We start from the raw sequence: 27648 nt of genomic DNA on the forward strand, positions 1-27648 counted from the left end.
TGATACAAACTAGGAAAAGAAACCTTTCTGAGTGTTATTAAGCATGTCATTCATGACTTTGATGGAAAGTGCTCGGCTCTACTGGCTGCAGCCATGAGACAACTGCACAGGATGCTGAACAGGAAACTGAGTTGAGTAGCTCTGTCAAGCCCTTGTCAGGATGACTCACCACTTCAAAAGTCACAGGTGATCGCTGCGCACTCTTCTTTCGTCTCCTCTTTGGTCGAGAATGGACCTATCAATAGAAGCAATGGAGGGCTCTGGCTGATGATGTAGCTGCATGGTCTCATTTCAGTTCTGGCCTCCAAGAGCTTCCTGGTGCAGATGCACAGCCTGCAGACATCTTGGGGAGAAACTTCTACGCCTGCTACCCGTATGGGGGACATGATGACACAAAACTCAACCATCAGATCTATGACTAAAATTTTTTAGAACCTTTTTTGGTTTGTGGCTGTGAAGGCTTCAAATGGTGAGTGACTTTTGAAGGTGTTAGATGTGATGTTTGCTCTGTGGTGAATCACACATTAGCTATAAAGAAATTCTGCACTTTCCTGCAAGATAACATTTACAGGAAGTACAGCTACTAATAGTTATTATCACATTGAACCAGACCATCGGGTTCTGTAGATAAAGGCAAATAATCTTCTTTATATCATCTGAGCTTTCTACCCTAATCTCCCTGACATGCTTATTTTCGTATTTTTTTCTGTTTTATTCAGTTTATTAGTGTTAATTGTCTTCATGTCATTATAATTTTGTGGTGCTTTGTCTTCCATGCTCCGACCATCCCTACTTACTTCTGTCCTCCTCCAGCTCATTTTCAGTGTTAAGACTGTCAGTTCTTGAAGTTGGGGCTATGTCTTCTACTACATAACAATGCACAAGTGCCATAAATAAGTAAATAACAATCCTACGGATACTAGCCTTATCAAAAATACAAACAGAGCTGATAATGTAGCTGGTTTCCTTGCTCTTGTGCCTTCTATTCCAAAACATTCCAAAATAATGTTTTGCAAGACTTCTGCAGTGGAATGACTGAGCTTTTTTGGTGTAAAAGACCTAGTTGTCTGACATATGCATCATTCTCAGCCCTGCACTTCATAAAACGCTAGTGCTCCTCAAATACTAACTTCTGCAGTAAATACAATCTGCTAATACCTCTGATAAATATTTTCTAAAGGAGACTAATTTTATAATGTTTAAAACTACTAAGCACACATGATGTCCCATAACCTGCTCAATGTTGTTTCTGCTACATTCATCCTTCTTCTTCTTTCATTTTATTGTCTAAAACATGGATATTTCCAGTATTATTTTTACTCATCTGACTAGTTTCAAGTTATACAACAGAAATGTTCACAACTTAAAGATAAGCAAATGCATTTGTCTTTCCAGTCTAATGATTTAACTTTAGGAACTGCAGGAACCTCTCAATATCATCCTGAAAATATATCACCTCAAAAAATAATAGGCAGTAGAGTAGTACAAATTTTATAACTACTAAGAAAGAAATATGTTTTTGTTCAGCTGAACACAGGACTAATGAAAAATAAACTTCAGGAGTATTAAGCAAAAAGCAAATCTTTCAGTACCTTCCTTCTTATTTACTGATAGGATTCCTATGGTACAGAGACATACTGAGGTCAGGAGGCTTTGCAGGACTACAATTGAAACATTACAAATAAGCCGTGCTTTTTGCTGCATGAGAGGTACCTATCTATGGATCAGTGAAGTGCTACTAGCTTTAAAACATATAAAAAGGAACACAATGCACTGTAACACTCATTCAGCTCCTTTTCTAATAAATGGATTGGCCCAGTTCAGAAACTAATACTTGTCTGATATATGTGGACATTACTACAGTTTCCAAAGCACCCCAAAATGTCAGAAGTTAATTTTGTTGGGGGTACAAATACCTCAAGGTTTGACTGAAGATTTTGAACTCAGTAGTGGTTCTCCCCTTGACTGGGGAGGGAGATAGGGACAGACTGACAAGTCAAACAAGATCAAGGTAGGGTAGTCCACCCCAGTCTGTGCAATCACAGCAAGATTGCTAGTAGCATAGGAGCTGTTTAGTGGCAGTCGAGCTCAGGCATCTCTGCAGTACACTGCTGTGGCCACAGCACACATATCATATGTATATATGATATACATATATATGTATATCCTCTACCTCTAAATTTCTGACATGCGGTGTTTTATCCTTGCATAACTTGAATGCAATTCTTTAGAAAAGGTAGAGGTAGCATGTTAGTGGGTGACAAAAGGTAACCAAAGATTATCTGTAGTAGCAGTGAGCAGGGGCTAGAGGCACAGAATCCAACGGTTACTTTTGGTGTCAATCCCGTGAGACTCCTAGTGTTGCAGAGGCTGGGTTTTTTTCCAGAGAAAACAAATTATTTTGGAAAATGCCATGCTTTTTACTTGGAATGTTTGCATTTTCTCCCTACATCATGGCAATATTTTGAAGTAATTTTCCAGTGATTCAGTTTGGAAGGTATTTTTGCCTTTTGCTGTTTTCCTTTAAGAAATTCCTATCTTCTTTTTCAGTCTTCATTTTATAAAATGTGGGAACATTTCATGAAACCAAATATGCAGATAAAAGAATAAATATTTGGCCCCTGCAGTGCCTTATGGAAGACATTTTTCTCCTGCAGAAATAAACATTTCCCTTTTCCAAACAGCTGTCCTCAGCACCCCAACAGTCTCCAGTGATGTCCACAGGAGTTACCTCTGCAGAGGAATTTGCAGACTTACCTTGCTGAGGCCCATGTGCCTCAAGCTGGTAAGGCACATGAAAGGAGAGCCAGCAGCTGAGCGTGGGTTGGACAAGTGCCCCTCCTGCAGTCAGTCTATACACTGCTTTCTGCTCTGGTACGAGGATGAATGAGATCCTCCAAGATCAGCCTGACCACTACACCTAGTGCTCAGCTAGTCTATTGGTAGCTGCCCTCCCTCACTGAAGCATTAAGCTCAGGTGGTGGGAGCCTGCCAAATCACACATCCTCCACAACAGCAGCAGCCTGCCTGCTCTTCAGGCTGGAGGTGTCTTAGCCAAACTGATCTGGGAAAGTAAAGGTCAAGCGTCTCACCTATAAGCATCTGGGGTTATAACTATGGTAGTTTTGGAGCATCAGCTCATTCACAGCTGAAGATGTTACAGGTTCTCAGGTTTTTTTGTCAGCCTGGAGAGTGGCCTGCAACTGTCAAAAGTATCTTCTGTATTAGTGGGTGAGTAAATGTGAAAAAAGTACCCATGAATGCTCTGCGGTTATAAGCCACAGTAACTTATTTTTGACCTCAGTAACAGGCAGGTCTGAATGGCAAGAGAGAAAGGCGTGTCTTTGAAGTGAATAAACACTGAATAACCTGTGCTTAGAATAACAGTCATGCACACATTCATATTCCACTATTGCCTTGTATGCAAAATCTCCCCTATATGAAACAGGTATTGAACCTCCCTGATCTCCTAATTCCACACCCACCCACTCTCTGTCTCTCTAGGTTCAGGTCTCCAAAAACTTCTTAAACTGTCTACAGCTTGTGCTGTCTGGACCCATTGTCTCTTCCCTCTCCCTTTCTCCCTCCCCTAGAAACCTTCAGCTCCCTAACTTCCCTGAAGCCACCGTGCTTTAAGCCTTGTTCGTGCATATCTTTTAGCTTCTTCTTCACCCTTCCGCCGTTATCTTTCTTCTCAGGCGTCATCCCGGGCATGCTGGCCTGTCCAGCTCTCCCAGCCCATTGCTCAAATTAACATCTGCTGCAGGCAAAGGCTAAAATCAACTGCAAGTCAATTTATACTTATGGAAGTATAAAGCCTACATGGCTCTTTATTACCTGTAAATATAAACACCTGGAGATAATTTTCAGCAACTGATTACTGCTCAAAATCATTGACAAACAAAGTAATGGGAGACTGCAATGAAAGCATAAAGCGTAACCCTTCATTCTCATGGTTTTCTATGTAAGGCTTCCTCCCCAAGTACAGATGCCTGTCTTGGAAAAACTGCCACTGAATTCCTCGTCAGCCTTGCACAGAGCCTGCATGTTGACTTGAAGAGAGCCGTGTTCCTCTGGCGATTTGAACATGCAACGCAGCTGAGATCTGTTGTAAGTAAACCAGTTATTGCGCATAACACACCAGGTGAAATGTCTGTACTGCGTGCCAACCCTTCTGATGTGTATGGCCCTGTCTTACAAGCGATGCTATGACTTCTGATACACCTTCATCCCCACAGCTGGCAAGTCAGAATTGTCAGGCTTTATGCTTTCCTGGGTGAGGCAAATCACTGCTCAGGCATTCCAAAGAGCTCAAGTTTTAAGTAGTCAAAATTTAAATACAAAGGCAGCAAGAGCCTTCTGCCTTTATGTCAGGTCCCTCCGTTGTCCTGAAATCAGCTGATGTCAGATAATCACAGCGGGATGTGGCGGGAGCCAAGTTTTTCTTAAACCATTTCCCATTTCCTTTTTCTATCCCGAAGCGGTAGGGCTGGCACCGATCCCGGGCACCGTCCCTGTGCACCCCGGGGTCCGGCCCCTCCCCGCGCCCCCCGCTGCCGGGGCCGCGGCCGGGTGAAGCGGGCCGGGGCCCGCCGCCTGCCCCCACCCTTCCTACCCCGGGGCCGGCCGCTTCGGCAGTTCCGGCCCCGTGATTTCCCCACCCGGCGGGACGGCCGCTCCGCACCCATGGGACGCCGAGGGGGCGGCAGCGGCGGCGGCCGCAGCGGCTCCCCGGAGCGGGGGCCGGCGTCCCGCAAAGGTGACGGGGCAGAGGGAGCGGGGCCGGGGGAGATGTCACAGGAATGCTGTAGCCGCAGCCGGGGGGTCACCGGGAGACCCCGCCGGCGGCAGGGGCGAAGGGCGGGTGGGCCGTGGCGGGGTGACCCGCCGTGCAGCCCACCGCCCCGGAGCACGGTCGCCCCCCGGCCCGGGAGCGGAGCCGTGGGGCTGGGAGCGGCGGCTGCTGCCCCGCGGCGTCCCGGGAGCCGCCGGGCCGGTGGAAAACCCCCTGTCCGGGGCGCTCCTCCGGGTGTCCGCCCGGCGCGGAGGGGCCGGTCCGCTGGAGGTCCCGCCGTCGAGAGGCGCCGGCCGCCCGGGACAGCCGTGGGCTGGCGGGGAGGGGGAAGGCGCCGGGCTCCGGGCCGCAAGACCCACCCCAGAAATGCCCCGGGAGGTGCCGGGCATCGTGTGGGCTGCGGCGTGAGTGGGGCCGGCTGGGAATCAGCCCCGTGCCAGCGTCCCGTGGGGCTCCCATTGTGTGTGGAGGCTAGGTAACCCCACCTGTGTCTTCTGGCGCTTCACAGAGGTAGGAGTCTGCCCAGGCAGACCCCTGTGCGGGCAGCAGAGCGACCACTCGTGAGAGGGGACCCTCCTTTTGTGGCCTTTCAGGGGCACCTCGTCCCTTCCTACTGCCTGCAAAGTTTGACACAAGCCACAGCAAGTTGGTGGGTCCTTCCCACCTCTAAGCCCAGCTCGCTGCTGGCTCCTAGAAGGGAGATGGGAAGACAAGGAGGCTCTGGAAAGGTGTCATTTTGGGATAAGGCTGCTTGTTCCTCTGGAGTTTTGGGCTCTGGAGCTGATGACTGGTCTCATTTCTCTTATTTGTGCCATGTTTAGGCATCAGGTCAACCTCAAACTTACCATCTTCGCTCTCATTTGTTCCATGCGCTTTTCTTTCTTTTTCAATCACTTTAGAGTGTCGGGAACTGCTAGAACCACTATTAGGTTAAGTTCTGGATGATGTAATTAGAATTCAGAGTAATTCACGGTTCATGTTAGCTAAGTAGCTTTGTGATGACAAGCTAAATGTCACACACTTCCCAGTCTTCAGCTCTGTTCCCAGCCTGCTCTCCACGGAGAGCAACTGTTTTTGGAACAGCTTCATGGGTCCTGGGCTCTACTCCCCTTTCAGCTGGTTTTATTTTAAATTCCTGGCTTTTTTTTTTTCAGGTCTGTTCTCAAATATCTGGTTATGGCGAGGTGTTGCTGGAGTCCTTACTGCTGCTGTAATTTTGATTTTGTGTATTCAGTTTGGTAAGTGTGTAAATAATTTAAAAAGAAAACATGATTAGCTGTAGAAATTACTAGATAAAATATATATTCTGGTCAGAAGTCCCTCAAAACCTCAAAAAGTTTTTTCAGAACTTACCTTATTTCAAAGTTAAATACATGTCTTATGACACAGTGTTTAAAATTGCGGTCAAGTGCTGGAGAAATGACTCCACTAGTTGCAGTGGCATCAGGGAGTGCTCAGTTTAGTCTTAGTATACATCTGGCATTCAAGTTCGTTACCTTACTGTTCATCTTAATCCAAGTTCAAGGAAACAAACAACAAATGGAAGATTGTTCTTTGCAACCAATCTGTAGTCCTTCAAAAAATACACTATAATAAACAAAGCTATTAATTCAGCTGCAAGGAAGCAACACTTGCAAAAACTGTAGTTGTCAGAAATATTAAAGTTGTAGAAGAGTCCTTGGAGGATACGTTCTTATCACCTTCTCAGTTACTTCTACCAGCCTGCCCCGATCATTGCATTAAAGGTAGGTCAGCAACCATAAGGGTTTACAACAGTTTACAGTAGTTTTTTCTGCTGGGCAGAAGTAATAGCACCATGGTTAGACTTAGATGATTTTAGATGATGTAGTCAGAAAGCAAGTTAAAAAGCTCCAGAAACCTTTTCCAGTTGGAAGAAACAGGTAGATTGGTTTTTGTCTTTTTGCAGTAAACCGTTCTTCAGCCAGAGATTTTCCTGTCTGTCCTTTGCTGGAACTCTGTCCATCGGGTTGGCTGTATTTCCAGAAGAAGTGCTACTACCTCTCAGAGGGTGAAGCCAACTGGAACTCCAGTCAGAGCCTCTGCTCTTTGCACAATGCTTCCCTCCTGGTGATCGAAAATCATCAGGAACTGGTAAGGGAGCAAATGGGGGGGTCCTTGTTTCACCCCTCTCACTTCTAGGGAGCTGCACAATGAACCAGTGTGTTCCTCCAGCCTCTTAAGCTGAACGGTTTGAAAGCTGATGACAAGTCACAGCTTGCAGAAAGCTGCATGCCTCCTCTCCCTGCAAACAGCAAACATAGTTTTAGCAGTTGATGTTTTAGAAAATGCCCGAGGCTTATCTGAGTTAAGTTAAATGCTGCTCACAGCCATAAATACTCACCTTGAAGGCAACATTAGGGTACCCACTGTTGCATCTCATTTGTCTTTAATTAGACAGCTGTTCTCTCTTAGCAAAATAGGTTGATGACAACCAAGTTGGTAGGTATGTTAGTCTTGACCTTTGGAGTTTGGAGATAGTTATCCTCACCACAGCTTGGAGCATCTTTCTCGGTATTGTACTGCAATGTTAGGAAAGATTCCACCTTGCACAAAGACCTAGGAGAATATATTCCTCCACATCCATTACATACCTTAGGAGCAGACCTTGATATTTTAAAAGACCCTCTCTCTAGGTCAGGCAGCCCTGTTACAGACACCAGTATAATGGGCATACTGGGTGCAGATGTCAATCCTGTTGCACACACTGTGGCAAGGATCTTCCTTTACATTCTAAAATGTCTCCCACAAATCTTTGCTTGCTGATAATAAAAAGTCAATATGATGAAGACACATCAGTGATGGAGAAACACATCAGCTGCAAAGGCGTTGATCGGTCTTTGAAAACTTTCTTGTGGAGAGGCAGTAAAATGATGCATTTGCAGTTCCAAAGCAGCTCTTAATACTCAGTATTATACTTGTGTTCTCATAGTTGGCATTTCTGTCACTACAATATCTGAGTGCTGCAGGGATCCTGTCTCAAAACTAATCCGTTTGATTTCTGATCAAGTTGTAAGTTCTATTTCAGTACATGGATTGCACAAGATACAGATGCTGCAGTACTCTGTAGATTTAATCTTTAATATTGTTTCTTCTGGGAGGAAGGCAAGGTCATTGTCTTGCTTTCTAGCCCTGGATCAAAGACTTTGTATTTTGGTAACTGGACCAAACATGGAAAACTTCTTTTCTCATATGCGTTTATTCCTACAGAGTTTTATGATGAAGATAACAAAGCAAGACCCTTGGATTGGACTCTATAAAAGAAATGAAGAGTTCTTTTGGGTAAATGGGAAAGCATTAGACAATAAACTGTAAGTCAATGTTAAGGGTTTTTGCTGGTGATACTGAATTATAGGGGAGTAAGAGAGAATAATGCAGATATAGACAGTGACTTCAGAGAAATATCTTTAATGAAGCTGAAGGGATGACTCTGGAAAGAGCATGGAATACAAGAAAGATTTCACGTAGCATTGCTAAAACCGTGATGGATAAAAGTTAGGAGATAAATTTGTAATGCCAGGTTCAGAAGCTACATGAGACAGGAGCTCATGGTAAGAGACAGTATAGCAAAGTGAAAGTTAAACCAAGAGACCACCAAGATACCAAGGCAATGGGAGAGGAATGGAAGTAACAATAACACAAAATCCTCATTACAAAATATATTTTGCAAAAGTGCAAACCTGTGGGCAACCTGCGTGAGGTTTATGGCAAAGATATTTGAGAGGCTTCTAAGAGATGGTTTCATACTTCTTATGGCATGTGCCTGCAAAAAAGGCTGCTGGAAGGAAGGGTGAGGCTGTGAATTTGTTAGATGAGCTACTCTGTGATCATGGCTCTATCCTCTGTCCCACTGGTATCAGGTGTGGGGTGATTTGTTCCTCCCACCAACAGTTGTCCTATCTGCTCAGACTGCTGCTTCTCATTCTGGGGCAGCTGCCGGCAGGAGTCGGTAGAATTACACCAGCTGTAATTCTGTTATCATTGAGTGACAGGAATAAGCACTGAGATTTCACAAGTCTGAAATTAACTTAAGAATATTTAAAATTTCCACTTTTTAGGTTGGTTCATCCCCAAGACTCGAAGGATTTAATGTGAGATGCAAGCAGCACGTAGTCATCTCAAATTGAAAATTGCAGTACTTCCCACTCTTGCACCTGCCTTCGATACAAACATCCACTGATGCTTTCATTTTCAGTGTTGAAGGTCTTGACATTCTTAGACTTCTGCCTCTCTGCATGCCTCAAACTGCCCTTCCTGTCTTTAGAAGGTGAACACCTTGAAGTCTAAGCTCAGTTTGCTACTAGAGTCATGTTAATACTGATGGGGATTTGTCCCCTGGCTCCTCGAGAGACCGTACTAGTTTGGTTGGCCTATTCACAGAACGCTGTAACACTTTGAAAAAACAGTTGATGAAGGAGCCCCTTACCTCTCTCATAGGGACACCTACAGTGTGGAAACTTAGGTTTGTTTCCCGTTTTCCACCACCCCCTTAACCATAGTGCCATGGTCTGTTCTGAGGAAGAGGGAAATGAGAAAGGCATTTGTTTCACAGCTTCTGCTGGAACATTTTAGCTGAGTAGAAGGATGTGGATTTCAAAGGTGGAGCCAGTCTTGATAGCACAGCATCCTTGAGGAGGATGAACCTGAATTCCAGTCTCTGCTCTCAGGGTGTATTTCACATTAAGTGACTGCTAGACAAGAGGCAGGAGTGCTGCAAGTGCTAGATTTTGTGTTCTGGGGGCCAGGACCTATTAAAAAAAGATAAACTTTGTGGTGTTCTCTTCAAAGCACAAGCTATCATCCTCCTGCCATGCCTTGCCTGTGGTAAATCAGGCTTTGTACAAAGAGAACCTGTGATCCCTGTAGTTCCCTTTGCTCTATTGCATTATTTGATTGTGGGTGTCAAAGTAATTGTTTCTTTCATTCTCCCTTACAGGATTGAAGTAAAAGGCTCTGGAAATTGTGCCTATCTTGAGTCAAAAGGAGTTTCGGTCTCTGGATGTTATTTAACCAGGAAGTGGGTCTGTAGCTTGAATGTTAGATGAAGGCACCACCCCAGACACTTAACGCTGTGGTTTGATGTCTATGTGGGCTATGTCTGTACTCTGGGATCTGGGAATGTGTCTCAGCTCCTGCTTTGAGGTGAATGACTTTTCTGGTAGCCAGAATTCTCCACCCATGGAGGAAGCATCTGTTTTTTAACAATGTTGTTTAAATGGCTTGGTTCAGCACCACTTCCTTGCCACGTTTTTCTAGCTACTATGCAGCCTGTAGTTCCCTTTCTTTGTGTCATCAGTATTTCTTCCATTAACTCTTCTCTTGCCGGATCCTAAGCAGCTGCTTTTTCTTTTCCTTTTCGGTGTGCAGTTGGAGGTAATTGTTCTGCTTTTCCCTCAGCCAAGCTCTGTGTGCTGGGTAGGGTTGTGAATTGGGTCCGTCTGAAGGTCTGCCAGTGCCTCTCAGGTACACGGTGATGCAGAAATGAGCACTGTTGTTTTAGACAGGATCACTGCAGATTTTGCTCTCCCGGTTTGACAGGGTGCATCTTGTGTGACTCTGCATTGCATTCAATGTTTTGTTACTGTTGTTTTACAGTAATCTTGTTAAATTAGCGTGACAGTATTATGACTGAGATTTACGTAGCTGCACTGCACCTGCAGTTCTCTTTCCCACAGCACTTATATTAGCAAAAAAAAAAAAAAGTAAGAATAGATATTTATTGACCTGAGGATCTGCACTGATGGGGGAAAAGAGTTTGAACTGGAAAAGTATAGGCAAGCTGCAGGCATTAATATTGTAAAGTTAGAAATAGTCCTCAGTGCAAATAGGCAAAATCATGAGTAGAGAATAAGAGAATTAACAGCAAAGGGCATTTCTCTCTCATTTTCTCATGTTCTGTGCCTGTCGGAGCATGAGGTTTCTAAGCAAGTGGTACGTATCTGGATGGACAATCAGTGTTTTGTTCTCTGTGTGTGTATTATTTTCAGCATCAACTCCCAGTGCTGTTGAATTGCTGTGAGCCTGAACAGAATTAGGGCAAAATCCTGCTGAACTCTGTCCACTCATGTCTAGCATGTACCCTGAAGATTAAAAGTGACATTTGACCTGGAGGAAGCAAAGCAGCTTATTTTCCTGGAGGGACTATTCCTGTCGGGTTTCTAAAGAAGGAAGAATAGGGAATTTGTGTGTATAGCAGGGCAAAAGACTTCCCTGTTTGGAATAAAATCGGGAAAATTGGTTTTCTTGTGACCTGGATATGCTATAGAGAGGAAATGACCTCAAGCTGCACCAGGGGAAGTTTAGGTTGGACATCAGGAAAAACTTCTTCACCAAAAGGGTTGCCAAGCATTGGAACAGGCTGCCCAGAGAGGTGGTTGAGTCTCCATCCCTGGAGGTATTTAAAAGAAGGGTAGAGGGTATGGTTTAGTGGTGGACTTGGCAGTGATAGGTTAGCGGTTGGACTCAATGATCTTAAGGGTCTTTTCCAACCTTATTGACTCTTTGATTCTATGATTCTATGGACTCTGCGGGACTTATTGAACGAGCAAGCGCAGCCATTTTTGGAGTAGCCGCTAGAGTGCACTGTAGTTTCAGTGAAGGGAGGATAATCGTGTCTTCTCTTTTTTTAAGAATGTAAAATTGCACCATGTTTGACAGGTTATTTGGAGTGTTGTTGGTTTGTTGGGGTTTTTTGTCCTATTTGTAATTATTTTGCCTTCACTGTGTTTTTATGCAAATTTAATTCCTGTCTACTTTTGTTCAGTCCTGTTTATGCCTTCATTATCTTCTGTGACAACAGGACTTTAGCAGGACTGCAGTATGGATATTGTTAACAAATTATGACTTTAAGATGTCTAGTTATATATGATCACTAATTTTTCTGAACTACACTTTTTTTTAATTGCTTGTATTCTTTATAGGCACAGGAACAGGACTCTACAGTACGAATAACCTAATAATCTATGTATTAATTTATATGTAACTAGGTGGGGGTGGTTATCCTGCAATGTTTTTAAATTAACTAGCTCTAAAGGATATGGTATGTGCAATAGTCCTGAAAAGGTACTCAATAAATATCTTTACAGAGCCTCTGAATTACAGTGGTTTGTGTCTTAATATTGTGCTTTTAAAAGTATTTTTCAGCTCAGGCACCATTTGGGAAAAAAAAAAAATCACTAGACCGAAGCAAAATTATATTTTCAGGTTTTGAATATGAAAAGATCCTTAATCATAATGTTGAGATTGACATGAGACAAGATGTTTGACCCAAAAAAGATTGAATTTCACTTTCTAACACATTTTCAGACTTCAAAATCTGTCAGACTTTTAGCAAAAGCATTTAACTGAAATGCTGAAGTACTTCTCTGGAAATGCTGAGGTGTGCAGTGAAACACAGTACAGTAAGTTTGGAGGGAAACACAGAATTTTTTGCATTTCACTCTTGCAAAATTTCCCAGGTATTTGCATTAGGGGCGTACTTGAAGTAACTTTCACAGATTTAGCAGAAGTTGTAAGGGATAAGACACATTCATGTACCATCCGATGTCTTAGCCTTTCTGAATGAGCTGATTTACCTGAATGTTGCCTTTAACTACAAAATAATGTCACTTATGTTTTTTTCATCAGTGCTATCTATGGATAGAGTCCAAAAATGGGAAATTTTGTTTTTTAAAGGAGGTTTTGAAGAAAATGTGAGCACTTTCTAACTGTGAGTAGGTTATAATGAAAGCTCTCTTGCAGTCTGACTCTTAATGGGTGCAATTAGCATCCAGAGTTTGTTGTGCTAAGAAATGAAGGGTCAGGCTGCAAATGCTTTACTCAGAGTGGGGCTTAATGAAGTACTTCACTTCAATGGCCTTTTTTTTTTTTTTAAACAGTGGAATTTCTCGATATTTAGTGACTACTTAAAATGTAGATAAGAGCTTCAGTAAGGCCCTGCAAAAACATGTTTAATTGCATCAGTAATAGTGAGAATGCCCAAATACTGGATGTACCATGAATACTGTTAACACTTAAGTGCCACAACCAATCTGAGATAAGCTAGTTCAGGAGTTTTTTTTTGTTAAAGTCTGCATGGCTAGAGAAACATCTGCCATAAAAAACAGCAATTCAGCAGTTGTCTCCAATGCATGGAGAAGAGTATGCTTTAAGTACCCTGAAGTTACCTTTTCTCAGTGGGCAATGTATCTCTATGAAATATATATATATATATGAAATATAGGTATTGTAGATATAGGTAGATCCTACTCATTTCAGACTTTCCTTGCCTTCGCTTCTCTGCTTAGAATAAACAAACCGATCCTCTTCCCCACACATGTGCTGCACTGAGTCTGGGGGATTTTTTGTTGTTCTTTTAACATGAGAATAACAGTAGTCTTCCAAATGAGTCTTTAGCTGCTGATGCTGCATTTTGTAGGGTAATTCTGTGTTGCTTTTTCATTTGAAATGAAGTCAGCCACACTGAAGGTACAGTTCCCTTTTTAATCTGTAGCCCCAAAGTCCTTTTGAAGAGCCATTGTGCTGTGCCTATGCAACACAGGAGACTGCATCACGTGGATGGTCTCTCTTTCCACAGAAGATCTCTACGCCTTTACAACTCTCACTTATATGCTCCTACTGCCTTCCTGGCATCTCTGTTTGACTATAATGAAGTGAGGTGTCACCAGTCAGTGTCTGTAGGTGGAAGGTTGTCAGCCAGCTGGTGCTCACAGTTTGTTCCACAGCTGCGGTCGTGCACGCTGAAGCTGCGGTACTTTACACCAAGAGCTCATGTGCAAGCATGTCTGTTGGTTACTCATCACAAGTTGCAACACATTAACCACAGCCCTCCGTAGTGGCACTGGACATCTGGTGCAGGTATGAGACAACGTACCTAGGAAACTGCTGCTGCCTTTAATTATGTGTATCATAGCAAAGATGACCTAAAGGCTTTACATTTCAAAAGCCACCTTGGACTTGTCTGACACTGTCATTGCTAATAAGGACTTCAATTCCAGTCTGTACATTTTTTGTTAGAGTAGCACCTTTGATTTTAGCGTTGCCCTTTGTGGGTGCTTCCCTGCCCTCCCACAGCTCCCCCATATAGCCGGTATAAAAATACATAAAATTATAATAAAACTCTGGGAACTTATAATGTCCCCTGGCTGGCCCTGAAAGGGCCTTGAGGTCCCTTCTGCTATAAATTATTGCATAATTCTATGAAATGAGATAAGAATTCAGCTGCTTCTGGAACACACAACAGAGTAGAGTTAACTTTAGGGGCATTTGAAGAGGTCCTGCCTGAAATCAAATTATGGTGGTTAAAATGAAAATTAACTTGAGCAACCCTGTCTGTAAGCACAGAGAAGTAGATTTTACACCTTTGCAAGACAGCACTGTGTAAGTATTAGCATGCCTCAGCTGCTTTGCCCCACAGTCTGAGAATATAAGGCTAGAGTTTAGAAAGGGGACTAACTTTTGAGCTCTTTGCATACTAGCTTTTGCATTTGAAGTGTTTGGTAATTTATTCAGTGAAGAAGTTGGTTCAGTTACCAGTTGAATTGTCCAACCTGTCATGTAGGTAGGACTCAGCTGTCCCATCCAGTAGATGGGACAGGGCTGGAGGCAGGTACATCTTTGACAGAGCTCAGGCAGAGGCTGAAGACCCAGAGAGTCTCAGGAGAGGCTGGTGAGAACCCTTAAGACCTATTAGAGCACTCACAGCCCTGGAAATACCCAAGAGGAGGTACACGATTTGCAAAGAGGAGGAAAACATTTTTATTACATCTCCACTTCCATTGTCCTGTGTTATTTTTTTTAAATTTCCCTGTTTACACATTACTTGCTTTCCTCACTTTTGCAACAAAAGTCACTGGAAATAGCTCTACAATGCTGCAAAGATTTGCTTTGCATTTGGTCACTCTGATTTTAGACACATGCTAGCTACAGATCTAGAGGAGTTACTACCTAAGATGTTTTTAAAAGCTGAAACAAATGGCATGTCTGATTTCTTAAAAATCAATATGTGACATTTGGTAATTTTTTTCAAATATATGAACTTAATAAAGGCACTAAGTCAGACTGCTCTTAGCATTTTTTATTCCAGAAATAGCATGTGTCCATGACATTTGAATGCCCAAGTAATGTATTTACTGAGTGTACCCACAGGCATTAATTTCACCACCCTTTACCTTCTGTACCTCATCATCATACCTTACAGGCAGTACCTGTGGTTCCACGTTAAAGAATTTGCAACATAAAGGGACAAAATATAGGTAGAACAGCAGGCTATCATCTTCATTTCCTTGCACTGCAATGCTGTCCAAGCCCCTTCCCTAGCTAAGGGATTTCTTTCAGATCCCAAGGTTCAGCATCGGAAGAAGATGAGAGCCACCAGCTTATTGACCACAAGTGTTCTGAGTAACTTCGTGCTTGATCTGGTTCTGTATGTCCAGCATCTGTGCAGGTCAGCCCTGAGTAAGTGTAACACACTGTCTAATAAATGCATTTTTCCCAGCCCTCAAGGGGCTTTTGTAAGTCACGATTAGACTGTAAGGAAAAAGCCCACAAACTTCAGAAAACACTGAAATATTAAAACCCAAATAAGAAGTTCCTTCAGCTCAGCAGCAGCTGCCAAAGGGATATGTACAACAGCAGTGGGCTCCAACACACTCTTCAGCCCACACAGGGCATCTCTCCTGCACATCACAGTTTGTGTGCACAGTGCCCATCCTCACGAGTACCTCTTCTCCCCTGCCCTTTCCTAGAGGCAACTGCTGCCAACACATGTCCGTGGAAAGGCTCAGCACCCCTGAATCCACACGTGCTGACTTGCAGTCCTGTTGCATGACCTTCACACTGACACCTGGCAACTTCTGAGTTCCCTGTTTGAATCAAAGTCTTAGGGAACACAGAACAACAAAATGCATATTTGTTTGCAAGTCTCATAAAATGATTTACATCACATGTTGTTTTATCAGTAAAATGGGTCTTCTGACAAAAAGCGCTGCCTGTTGTCTGACAATTTGTCTCAGAGCACTAACAAAGTTGCATTCTTCTTACAGATCCACTTCTTTAAAGTCTGGCAGTTATCTACTTGGATCATGTTTTTTCTTCGGTAAACTGCACAGTTCTTGTCAGTCTCTATTCTATTCATAGGTATCCTGGTGAGAGACCAAAAGGAATGCAATAAGTTGTCAGCTTTAAATTCAGTACTAGATAAAAAATATTGATAGTATCTTGAGTGAGGGGTTTGGGTGATGCCCATCCAGTAACCCAAAGAAGCAGAGTTCCTCAACAGTGACATGGAAGTGGGATAGGCAACCACAGCAGAGGCTGCTGGCTGCTGAGGGGTTGATATTCATAGAATCATAGAATCATAGAGTCATTAAGGTTGGAAAAGACCCTTAAGATCATTGAGTCCAACCGCTAACCTATCACTGCCAAGTCCACCACTAAACCATATCCACAAGCACCACGTCTACCCTTCTTTTAAATACCTCCAGGGATGGAGACTCAACCACCTCTCTGGGCAGCCTGTTCCAATGCCTGACAACCCTTTTGGTGAAGAAGTTTTTCCTAATGTCCAACCTAAACTTCCCCTGGCACAGCTTGAGGCCATTTCCTCTCATCCTATCGCTTGTTACTAGGGAGAAGAGACCAACCCCCACCTCGCTACAACCTCCTTTCAGGTAGTTGTAGAGAGCGATAAGGTCTCCCCTCAGCCTCCTCTTCTCCAGACTAAACAACCCCAATTGCCTGAGCTGCTCCTCATAAGACTTGTTCTCTAGACCCTTCACCAACTTTGTTGCCCTTCTCTGGACACGCTCCAGCACCTCGATGTCCTTCTTGTGGTGATGGTCCCAAAACTGCACACAGTATTTGACGTGTGGCCTCACCAGTGCCAAGTACAGGGGCATGATCACCTCCCTGCTCCTGCTGGCCACACTATTCCTGATACAAGCCAGGATGCTGTTGGCCTTGGCCACCTGAGCACACTGCTGGCTCATATTCAGCTGGCTGTCAGCCAACACCCCCAGGTCCTTTTCCTCCAGGAAGCTCTCCAGCCACTCCTCCCCAAGCCTGTAGCATCATGAACATTAGTGTAAGAAGCATGAGAAAACCTCCACATGCAGCCATAATGCTGAACTGTAATGGTGAAAGGGAGGGGAAGAACCCCTCAGCTGCACACATGTCAGCACCCACACTATGTGACAGGCATCACATTCAGCAGAGGCAATATATATGGTCTGTATACTGAGAGAGTTTTTTGGTAGTGGTTTCATGGGAGAGATGTTAATTAATGTCCCTCTGCATTAATACATACACTGTGACTGTGGTTGGTCTTGAAGGCAGAAAACAAATCTGTTTCCAACGTAACCTGGAACTGGCTGTGAAATAGACCCTGAATAAGTGCCTGAAGATGCAGGACTATATCTGTGCTTTGGGAAATTAGCTTGGATTCAGAGTTGTATTTACATGCAGAGTACTACACCTTAGCTTTTGCTGAAGACACCCTTCCCCCCCACAAATTATCACCTGTTTTCTTTTACTCCAGGATCTTCAACTGAATTCCCTTGTTTCTTTATGTCTTGAATCTTCTGCCCAATCCAGATATATTTGGTGTCTTTTTCTTTATTGTCTATGAATTCCTGTGGAACAAGTAGAAGCATGTTACCCAACAGCAGAGCTTTTCTGCTGTGCTCAGATTGCTGTCCCATCTCATGCCCAGCTTTTCAGGTAGTCCCTCATGTGGGGAGCAAGGACAGGGATCCAGCCATGGCGGCAGCCCATTACAACAGCCTATATGCATGTGACCAGCCACAGAGTTTCTGATTCAGGCTGGCACTCAGGCTGACTGGCTTCCTGTCAGCTGTCAAAAAAAACCCCTCAGTGATGCTCCTCACCCAAATGAGTTGGGTTGCAAAGCCTGGTCTTCAAGGTAAAAGACCCATTCCTCAGGGAACAATACATTTCTCAGAAGAGCCATTCAGTTATACCTTGCTATTCATTTTCCCAAGGGAAAATGAGGAGGTTTGGCTGTCTGAATTTCTGTTTAGTAGTTGGATCAGACCCCTCTTCCCAGAGCCAAGTAGTGGAATGGGTGGCATTTCCTCCTCACAGTCATAGCTACTCTGGCTTCCACACTTGCATCTCATGCTTCTCCTCTGTTGACCCTATCCAACCCTATACAGACTCCTGCCCATAGCGAGTCAGATTCTCTGCACTTGATGGGACTCTTGCTTGCCTGCATGTACACCTGACATCTGGGCCATGTTCACTTGGTGAAATATTTGGCTAAGGCAGATGCCTGTTGCACAATTTTAGGGCTGCTGCAAGACTCACCATCTCAAATTCATCTTCAATGACAAGAAGCTGGGATTTCCTGGCCAGACAGTTTCTCTGGCTGTCATCCCAGCTTACAGCCTCCTCAGAGAAGTAGTAACATCTCCCCTTGTGTAGTTGCCACCCTGGAGGACACAGCTCACATGTTGCTCCTGTGGGGGGAGAGAGAGAACCATTAGCTCGTAGCATGACTTGTTCCAGTTGCCTTCTAGCATTTTATGTTCATGTGCCTGCCTGGCTGGTCCAAAAGCAGCCAGTCCCCACTCCCAAGCATGTGTTCACTTGGTGTGGGGAGAGGTTTGAAGGCTCCAATGCCATTCCTCTCCTCAGCTTCCCACTCCCTTGCCATTGTGTACTTCTGCGCTCCCACTGCACATCATCAGGCTCTCCACCGCCCTGTGCACCTGCCCAGTGGAGAGTACCCGGAGGACCTAGAGGGCTATGAAGACACTGTTCCTCCTCCCACACACAGCCCTTGTGAGGAACACACCGTGCAATGTGACATGATGCAGAGTATATGGATCTGAGACACGATGTGACTGGAAAGCACAGCTACTTAATTGACATTCAAACTACATCCATGGAGCTGGAGAAATAACTATGTTAAATAAGGGGAACACTGCTATCCCCAGGTTTACTTCTCATTTCACTCAGAGCATCTGGGAGGAACATCTCCCACATTTTCTGTCTTGGCTTCCTCTAATGTTTCTAAGTAACATCGTTACAATCAATCCTTAGAAAAGCATTAATATTTGCCAACAAATAAGAGTTCCACAATAAAAAGACCAGGAAGGTCTTTCCCTGGCTCTAATAGTTCTGCTAAATTACCTCCCACTCTTTGTGAATAATTATTGTCTGGAAAGTGTTCTCCAGGACAAGGGGAGGACATACGATATATGGCATTTCTGACAGCAGCTCCTGGCAGAAAGAAATGCAAAGAAGGTACTGGAAACTATTTATGCTGAAAGAGGAGCAAAACTATTGTCATTAAAATGTTAGTTTAGATACTGGCATCACGTCTATGCAGGAACACCATGCTCCCTGGGTAGTACCAGTGATTTCCCATAAATTGCAGGGTGTTACAGAAATGGGAACAGAGACAACGGAAGTGTGCACACAACACGTCCTCTATGCTGTGAAAGGACTTTCCTCACCCTGTCCATCTTCACACAGTTCCTCTTTGAGCCATTTCAGGAGCTTGGCCAAGTCAGTTTTCTCTGAAGAAATGTGATCACCAGTGCTATTTAGACCATACTGGGACAAACTTTCTGATTTTTCTGCTCTGCCCTTCAAAACTTGAAAAGAAAAGAGGTTATGGTTAACAACAAGGTTGAGGAAATGCAGTCTTTGTATCCACTGTTATATGTGAATGTGAGGATGTGTGTGTGTGTGTGCATTGGGTGGGTATACAGACTCAGTTACAAGCATACTCAGTGAGTATATCCATCTGGCAAAGGATGTTGCTGTTGAATAATATGGACAGTCAGGAAAAGCAAATGTTTGTTATTTTTGATAGTTGGATATACAAAGAATACACAATATTTTGGTGAGATTTTAAGGAGGGCCGTGAGGGACATGTTTTTTCTGAAGATTTTCAAGACTGTTTTCTCTTAGGAAATTAATATGTTCTCTGGAACACCTCTTGTATAACTGGAGTATGTTGTGGATTATGATATTACGAGTACCAGGGAAGTCTGATTAAACGAAATGATCTGAAGTCTGATTTTTATTTGTTCAAATCTACAAAGTAGTTAAGTGAAATGGTCTCAAAGTAGCATCATGGATGCAACTTTTAACTTGTAAGTCAGGAAGACCAAATGTTTTGATTGTCATAATGATTTGAAATCTCCCTCTACAGCTTTCCGGCATCACCGATGACAAGGTAGATTGCAGCAGCTCCCCTTCATCTGCGCTATGTATGTTAAATGACAGGTAGCAGATGTTCCCTTTGGAATGCTACATTTATTTTCCTGTATTTGTGTATGACTTGACACCTTTAATTCAACACTAAGGGAATTTTTCTTTGGGCCTCACTGTGCTTGTGAGTTTTAACCATGTCTGCAATGAAGAGATGAAGTGGATGGTATGACCTACTCACATTGCTTGGCTAGCACGGCTACGACACCCAGCAGGATGAGCACAAAAACTCCCAGGACCAGCGCCACATAGAACCAGGCTGAGTGCCCGTGTCGGCAGCCTAGAGGGAGGCAGGAGGAAGAGCAGCTTAACGTCTTTGCACTAATAAAATTAACACTGCTTTTATGTATGCCAGTTTCTTGCATGCAAACAATCAGAGAAATCATCTGCCTAAAATCAGTCTGCTGTTTGAAGTATGCAGGGACATTTTACTTTTTAAAAATTTGCATCCATTTTGCATACATGGAAGTGAAACCAAAAGATCATTTTGTCAGATAGAGCAAGTGATTTTCAATCAGTCATTCAATTAAGAATTCTCTTTTTCTCCTTTGAATTAATTTTTTCAAGAGTTACCTCCTCCCACCTACCCACCTATGCCCTGCAAGACCCTGCAGAGCAGTTCAGGGAAAGTATCGTGGATGTCTGTGGTATGTTCCTCCCCTTTGGTCATGCCCTCCTGTGTTAACATGCCTGTCACATGGCTGAAAGCTAACTTATCTAAATGCACAAAAAAGGCAAAAAATCCCATACTGACACCATAACACCTCTCCAGCCATTCAGCATTCATCAGCTCATGAGAGTGAAACACTCAGGAAGAGGCAGGACCCAAGGAAATTTGTAGTCAAGGTGCCATTTCCACAAGCCACAGAGTTGCACTTTGATCACTGCTCTTTTCCTGACCTTGCCTGTGTGAGATGAGCAACTACCCCATTCTCTGGCTGCCTGAGATGTACTTCGTAAAGTTCCCTTTTAGTTCACAGAGTTAATTGGGCCTGACCTTGTCTGGCACATGTTCGTCAGTACAGAGAGGGTGACAATCATCAGTGCAGTAACTGCACATAGACAGCTGGGTATTAGACTACTTTCAAAGCCAAATGTGTCCCTGTAACTGCTCCTGCAGAGACACTTACAGGAGGGTTCCTAAAAAATGTGGAATTTTACTTTCCTTTGCTAAATTTTCAATGTAGGGCACAAAGACATTTTTAAAAGTTATTTTTAAAATCTCTTTCAGTATTATTTTTATAAGGAAAGTATAGTCTGAGAACCCAGCAGAAAAAAAAAACCATATGAAATGATAAATCAGTTCTTTATTGAGAGATTGTACATAACGGGTCTTGATAACAGGTTTTACTGTTGGGTAATAGGAAAGACTAAATCTATAATTAGTAACCAACAACCAAACAAAATAGCACACTACCAGAAGCGGAAGTCTCTGATCTTCTGCTCCCTTTGGGTTTCGGCTTCATGCGCAGCTCAGCGTATGTGATCATGTTTCCTGTAAGGAGTAGGGAAATGCTGACATTTGTGGTTGTGCAAGCCATTAAGTGGAGAAACAATAAAGAATTACACAGAAGACTGAGTCTGTATAAAAATGGGCTTATATTTCCAGAGCTTGATGTTCAGCTTTTTTTTTTTTTTAAGAAACAACAGGCAAGATGATGACTTATCATTTCCTGCTGCTGTCAGAAAGTAACTGAAAGCATCTTCCATAATCTTTGCTTGAACTACTTGGGTCCTATGTGGCTGGACCAGGAAGCAGACAGACAGACTGAAGGATGGGTAAGACCTGGGTACTATACGTAGCAAACACCCCATTTGTTGCTAAGCCACCTCAGGAGGTATCATAAGGGCTTAAGGGGCATCAGAGCCGTGACCACTTCATGGAGCAGGGAGACCCCAAAGGGGAAACTGCCACTCAGAGAAACGCTTCTGCAGCGAGGTGATTCTTGGGGGCATTCCTGACTTGTGAATGCATATGCCAGGATATTACATGGTGCCTATAACAACAGAGGAATGGACCTGATGGTTGAAGACATCCCTTTCCAGATGTACATTGACAAAACAAAACAGAAAAGCCATTAAAATAGCATGGTGTGAGATAGATGCACATGGATTCTTTCTGATCACATTTTCAGTTTTGTTCTACCTGGATATTTTGTAGAGCTGCTGGCTAATTTAATGGAAGATTTTTGGACCTTTGGTAGGCTGATCTTCTTTCCATAAAAGGTGAGGTTTTATCCATCTGAATAAAGAATAAGCCTCTGTGCTACAGCCCTAGTTTGTGATCACTGGGGCTTTTAAAAAGAAGTAAGCAATTTGTGGTATATAAAATGTCACTGACCAGGAAAAAACTTGGCAGAAGAAGAGACTCTCATTAGGCTAAAATGAGGTAGCATTTGATATGAGAATTGCTGAAGTGTGGAGAGGTTTTAGAGTAAGAAAAATACTGAGGACCTGATTGGCAAATAAGGTTTATTCGTACACATAAGATGTTCTATGCTTTAGACAACCTGACCTAATACACTTTACTGATTGCTTTATTACAATTTATTAGTTCAATGAACTACAGAAAATTTGTAAACTATATTTATCAGTATAGATAAGTAACTGTTCTTAAAATTAAATGCTTATAAAAGTTTTTCTTCTTAGAATGTAAATATTTTTCAAAGAAGAGCAGTCAGGATTTTTAGACTTTTAAATGCACTAGCTTGGTAAATGGAGACACTTCTAAAATACATACTAGAGAAAATCTCCTGCTATTACTAAATATTTTCTCTCTCAAATAAAGATCCATTCCTTTAACAAATATCTCTCAGATTTTATGAAAAAAAAATTATTATCCGTGGAAACGGAATATTTTTAAAAAAGGATTACTTACAGTGTGTATTGGCACATGGTCATTTGAATGTGAAGTCCTCAGAAGTCAGCAAGCGGTTCTAAAATACCACATAACCTTAATTTTGCCAGATGTTTACACACCCTTACCTAGTTTAGCAGCAAGAAGCTCTGGGTCTAGGTGGAGATCTCTTTCACTTATTAAAACTGAAATTTCACTTCATTTCTATATGCAAATTGTCAAGTGCAGAAAGACATCTCTCTTTACTAGAAGCTTCTGCTTGGTGAATGTGCAGACAGGGAGTGTTTCTGGCAGGTCGCCCATTCCAAAGAGTCAGGCTTTACAGCTATCAGGCTCTTTCAATCAACCAGACACCAGGTTGAATGTGAGCCCATGGTGCACCCTCATCATCACAGCTTGTACAAGTTGCCAGCAGAGCTGTCAGGAGAGCCCTGGCCTGCAGAACAGGCGAAGTTTCTGTGCTGCTCCGCTTGCTGTTGCTGCAGCCACACCTGGAATGTTGTATCCAGATGTGGGCCACCCCATTGAGGGGGGATTGGGGGAAGCTGGAGAGGGTCCAGCAGAGGGTGGAGAATAAGATGGTCAGGACCTGGAGGGGTCAAGGAGGCTAAGGAGGGGGAAAAAAGCTAAGGGGTAAACTAATAGCAGCCTACAACAACTTGTAGGCTAGTTTGATGATGAAGTTGCGCTCTTCTTAGTTTGTTTTCCTGCTAGAGTAAAGGCATTGTATGCAATCATTTATGAACCATAAGCAGGTGACTCTTGAATAAACTGTCCAAGTCTTTTATTAGAAAATGGATTTCCATGCTGTATTTATCCTTGCTTGTATTTTTGGAACACTTTTCTATTTTTGAACATCTATTTTTGAAGCACATGCACTGTAACAGCATCTGCTAGCCCACCAAAGCATGTGTACAGATAGTACCACCTACTAACTCTTCCTCAACATGGCCTGCTAGAGCCTCCAAGAATTGCCTTGTCCTTGTAACTCCAGCACCTGAGTGACAGCTGGAGTCCAACTGGTTGTGTAACTTGGCACTGACTTTCCTGTAGGAATGGGATCACAGAAAATCCATTTCAATCATTTTTCTGGGTGCAGCCTCCCAAACTTAGGGCTGCAGACATTTTTTATTGCTACATTGTGTTAAATTTTATTTAACACAGTATGTCCAGTCTATCAGTTTATCCCAATAGTTTTCAATGACTGAGCTTTCCTTATCATTCAGCTGCAACTTTTACATTCTTTCCAACTGTATGTGCCACCAGTGATTTTTATATCTTTTTCTGTATCTTCACAAAATACATTTAATAGACTTTGAGATAAGAAAAGTATTTGGGAGAACTCCAAGAAACTCTGCATAATTTGATGAAACCAAATCTCACAGATAATGAAAAACAAAAACAAAAAAAAGAGGCGAGCACTGGATCTGTAAAGGGACTTTCACTCTCAAATCCAAATTTAACATATTTAAAAAACCTACTCAACTACTGCAGAACCTTGGCAATAGTTCAGTTCCCTACATGTTTACCTTTCGTGTGCACCAAATCTTGCCAGCAGCTATACTTTAGCAGAACAAGTTAGCTATGCCCCTCACCCATGTTGTTTTTTTAGTATCTACCCCAGTAAATTGCATCTAATGATCTGAAACTTGCACTAAATGCAGCCAGGAGGAGGTGGGCACATTCCACTTCACCATAGCCGAGTGACTTGAAGTCTTGCCTAAAGTCTGGGAATCTGCCACTTGGAGCATTCATCTGTCAGATTTGCAGTGGTGATTAAACCCAGCTCTCCGTTCTCTGTGGTGAGAGTTTTAACCATGCAGTGCTTTCCCTCATGCCCATCTCAAAGCTACATTTTTTTCTGCAAGATAGGTAGACATCCCTGGCCAAGAGCAAGATCAGCATGAAATCTGGCAAAGGGAGAGATGTGGGTACTGGCCATACTCCAGTGGACATTTCAACATGTCACAGAGGCGGGATAGTGTCAAAGGGAGAGCTTGTGATGCTTGCCGCGGAGAGTCCCATCACCTTCGAGCTGAGACCCTCACTTTGAGAATCAGCTTCAAATTTCTGCTCTGAACTGGAGGAAGCATTGAAACTTCTTCATGCAGGGTGTGATAACAAGTGGGACCTGCTGTAAGCATGTTTGTTATGCAGAAGCTGTCCTGTCTGAAGCAGCCTTGAGCCCAGACCAGGTAGAAGAGTGCTTCTAGCTTGCAGAGAAGGATTTAAATCCCAGAAACATCTGACTAAGCAGCACCTTGTGTCATTGCTCTATCCTATTAGCTAGTTTGGGCAGGTCCTAGCTCACCACGCTAGGATCCCAGACTCTACTCCGTTAGCTGTAAAGAAATGCTGGGCATCTCAGCGTTCCGCCACGCAGGTTCCACTGTGCAGTGCGGAACCTTAACACTAATCATTGTTATACTTACACTGAGCTTAAGCCTGTTTCGTGAACATTGCTCAATGTGCCTGTCACCTTTCAGGATTTTTTTCAAATTTCCTACCAATTTTTTTAAAATTACAGGAATAATTCTGTGGAAAAAATGTGTTTCTCCCATTCTTCCTATGGTAAAAGTGAGTCTTTTGGTTTTGAAGAAAAGAACACTCACCAGCTGGATGAGTATGTGTGAATTTCAGTCAAAGCATTAAACTTCAAGAAAGGAACAAGCAACTGAAATTGTTCATTTGAGTTTTTAAAACATAATAATATGGCTCAAGTTCTTGTCTATTTTAGTAGCAATAAAACCTGTTAGTATATGTTAATGATGAATGCAAAGAAATAATTGTTATCAGGGAAATATTTCTGGCATGTTCTAAACTGATATGAGGTCCAATATTGCTTAATACTATTTAGTGCTTTTTGCATTGTGTCAAAGTAAGTAGAAGAATAATTGCTAATAAAATCTGAAAATAGTAAACGTTAACAAAACAATACATAAAGACAGCCATAATGACAGATCTCTAAGTTCAAGACCAGTCAAATAAAATGTGTTTGAATATGACCAGATATAAGGATGGGGGAAGGTGATAATGGAACTTATAAATAGTGAAGGAAAGATTATTTAAGAGATTTTTGTCTCTGTATAACTGAGACTTGTGCATCCTGGGTGCATCTCTGGTGCATCTCCATATTTTTTAAAGGAAATGGAAACACTGGAGAATGAACAGAAAAACATCCACTAAAACAATTAGAGTTCTTTGGAAAGTTAGACTGAAAGATTTAAAGGCAAAAGGACACTGAGAAATTACTTTTTTACTGTGGTCAGTAACTTCATGTGAGAAAATATTGAGTGCTAAAATCTATTCGACAAAGATTTAACAAGAACCATCTAGAGATTAATGAGAACTTTCATTGGAAATTAAAGCCAGGCCTATTCAAATTCAAGCTTGTCCTTTAGACAGCATGATCAAGGGACATTTTTTGATGTCTTCAAATAAAGATTTGATGCTCTTTGCAAACAAATTATATCACCTTAGAAATGGGGTAAAAGTCTAGGCAAAATCTGTGTTTTGTGTTGTACAGGTTACAGTAATACAAACAACATCTGTGGATGCATGAACATACAGTGTAAGGTAGTATTTTCTGTTAGATATATAAGAAAGTGAACTAATTTTGATTTTTTAGATACAGGTTTTGTGAAAATATTTTTAAAAATCTTTTTTCCGTCATTTAAGTACATGCATTCAGAGCATCATCATCATTATTAATCTACATTGTAAGTAGAACATCTTCAAAAAGTTCTCATTACACAATGTAGTTTCCTTAAGTAATTAAATACTTTAATGAACCTTGAAAGCACAAAAATATCTTACTCTGACCACAAGCATTTCCTATTTGCTCATAGTGAGAAGTTGTCATTCATATTAGCTGTGATCCCGAATTTTGCCATGTTTTCATGAATGAATTACATTTTTTCCAAATACTGGAAATTTTATTTCTTAAAAAATATTATTTAAATAACTTCCTTACTGTGAATATTGACTTAAACCTTTGTGTTTTGTTACAGACATATGAAGCAATCCCTGATTGATAATGTGGTTCTGGGAAATTCACTACTGGATAATCAAAGAGGAAGAGCAGGAGGGTTTTAGGAGTCATTCAGTACTTCCTTCAGTGGTAGTGACTGCACTTTTGACTGCCACTAGTTTTCTGATCTACTAGTTAATTTACTGCTCCTTTTCCATGAAGACATAATAAAATGCATTGATCTGACTTTTTGACTAGGTAGGAATTTGATGGAGCATAGTCTAACAGGTTTTTTATCATATTGTGCATATTAAAAAAAAAAAGATTTTGCTCATTATTCAAAAATGAACAATTTTTGTTTCTCGTTGTACTTAAAACAAGGGGCCAGAACTGAGACACTACTCTGTGGCAGCACTGACTTAAGAGTAGCTTTTCTGATTTGTACTTCATGAGGATCTCTTCCACCATTTGCAACCTCTCACCCTTCCCATGACTTCTACATGCAGCATTGTATAACATTCTTCTAGTCTTATCCACTGGCAATTTTAAAAATGAAAGAGAGAGAGAGACAGCACATGAGAGAAAACAGTGTACGTCCAAGAGCTGATTAGCTGTTTTACCTGGAACTGATGTCTGAGAAGGAACATGTGGTCTTTCCACGGGTAGCATTGCCACATCCACATATGTGATATCACCTGCCATCGATGAGCAAGTCCTCTGACTTATGGAAAGAGCTGGTTTAATACGTTGGGTTGCATCCTGTATTAG

The 27648-nt window shown here is 42.4% G+C and overlaps 2 protein-coding genes across 4 annotated transcripts; one reads left to right on the forward strand and one right to left on the reverse strand.

Moving 5' to 3' along the window:
- The first annotated feature begins 4480 nt into the window (after positions 1-4480).
- LOC104044942 (C-type lectin domain family 2 member B-like) lies at positions 4481-11908 on the forward strand. Of its 3 annotated transcripts, none has more exons than XM_064462480.1 (5): positions 4481-4759; positions 5950-6033; positions 6723-6907; positions 8024-8095; positions 9750-11908. In XM_064462480.1, the coding sequence occupies exons 1-5, from the start codon at positions 4687-4689 to the stop codon at positions 9753-9755; spliced, it is 420 nt and encodes a 139-aa protein (XP_064318550.1). In that variant the 5' UTR covers positions 4481-4686; the 3' UTR covers positions 9756-11908. The 3 variants fall into 3 exon arrangements, 2 of the variants coding, with proteins under 2 accessions (XP_064318550.1, XP_064318542.1); XM_064462472.1 differs by having other exon boundaries at positions 4486-4759; positions 8024-8124; XR_010374715.1 differs by lacking the exons at positions 4481-4759; positions 5950-6033 and adding an exon at positions 6040-6540 and having other exon boundaries at positions 8024-8124.
- A 3856-nt stretch (positions 11909-15764) lies between these two features.
- On the reverse strand, positions 15765-27582 carry LOC135315424 (killer cell lectin-like receptor subfamily F member 1). The gene is made up of 7 exons (XM_064463594.1): positions 27501-27582; positions 21471-21548; positions 20235-20333; positions 19291-19431; positions 18137-18288; positions 17330-17442; positions 15765-15954 (listed from the first exon to the last, which is right to left on the reverse strand). The coding sequence occupies exons 1-7, from the start codon at positions 27580-27582 to the stop codon at positions 15822-15824; spliced, it is 798 nt and encodes a 265-aa protein (XP_064319664.1). The 3' UTR covers positions 15765-15821.
- Between the last annotated feature and the right edge of the window lie 66 nt (positions 27583-27648).

The sequence above is a fragment of the Phalacrocorax carbo genome, chromosome 1, assembly GCF_963921805.1.
Source record: "Phalacrocorax carbo chromosome 1, bPhaCar2.1, whole genome shotgun sequence".
NCBI lineage: Eukaryota > Metazoa > Chordata > Aves > Suliformes > Phalacrocoracidae > Phalacrocorax > Phalacrocorax carbo.

Excerpts from the sequence above, each read along its gene's own strand:
- LOC104044942 (XM_064462472.1), top strand. The coding sequence starts at position 4,687 with ATGGGACGCCGAGGGGGCGGCAGCGGCGGCGGCCGCAGCGGCTCCCCG. Across the intron at positions 4,760-5,949 it reads GGGGCCGGCGTCCCGCAAAG|GTCTGTTCTCAAATATCTGG; the intron begins GTGACGGGGCAG and ends TTTTTTTTTCAG. Across the intron at positions 6,908-8,023 it reads TCGAAAATCATCAGGAACTG|AGTTTTATGATGAAGATAAC; the intron begins GTAAGGGAGCAA and ends TTATTCCTACAG.
- LOC135315424 (XM_064463594.1), bottom strand. The coding sequence starts at position 27,582 with ATGGCAGGTGATATCACATATGTGGATGTGGCAATGCTACCCGTGGAA. Across the intron at positions 19,432-20,234 it reads AGCCGTGCTAGCCAAGCAAT|TTTTGAAGGGCAGAGCAGAA; the intron begins GTGAGTAGGTCA and ends TTTCTTTTCAAG. Across the intron at positions 15,955-17,329 it reads CCTGGAGTAAAAGAAAACAG|GATACCTATGAATAGAATAG; the intron begins GTGATAATTTGT and ends GTCTCTCACCAG.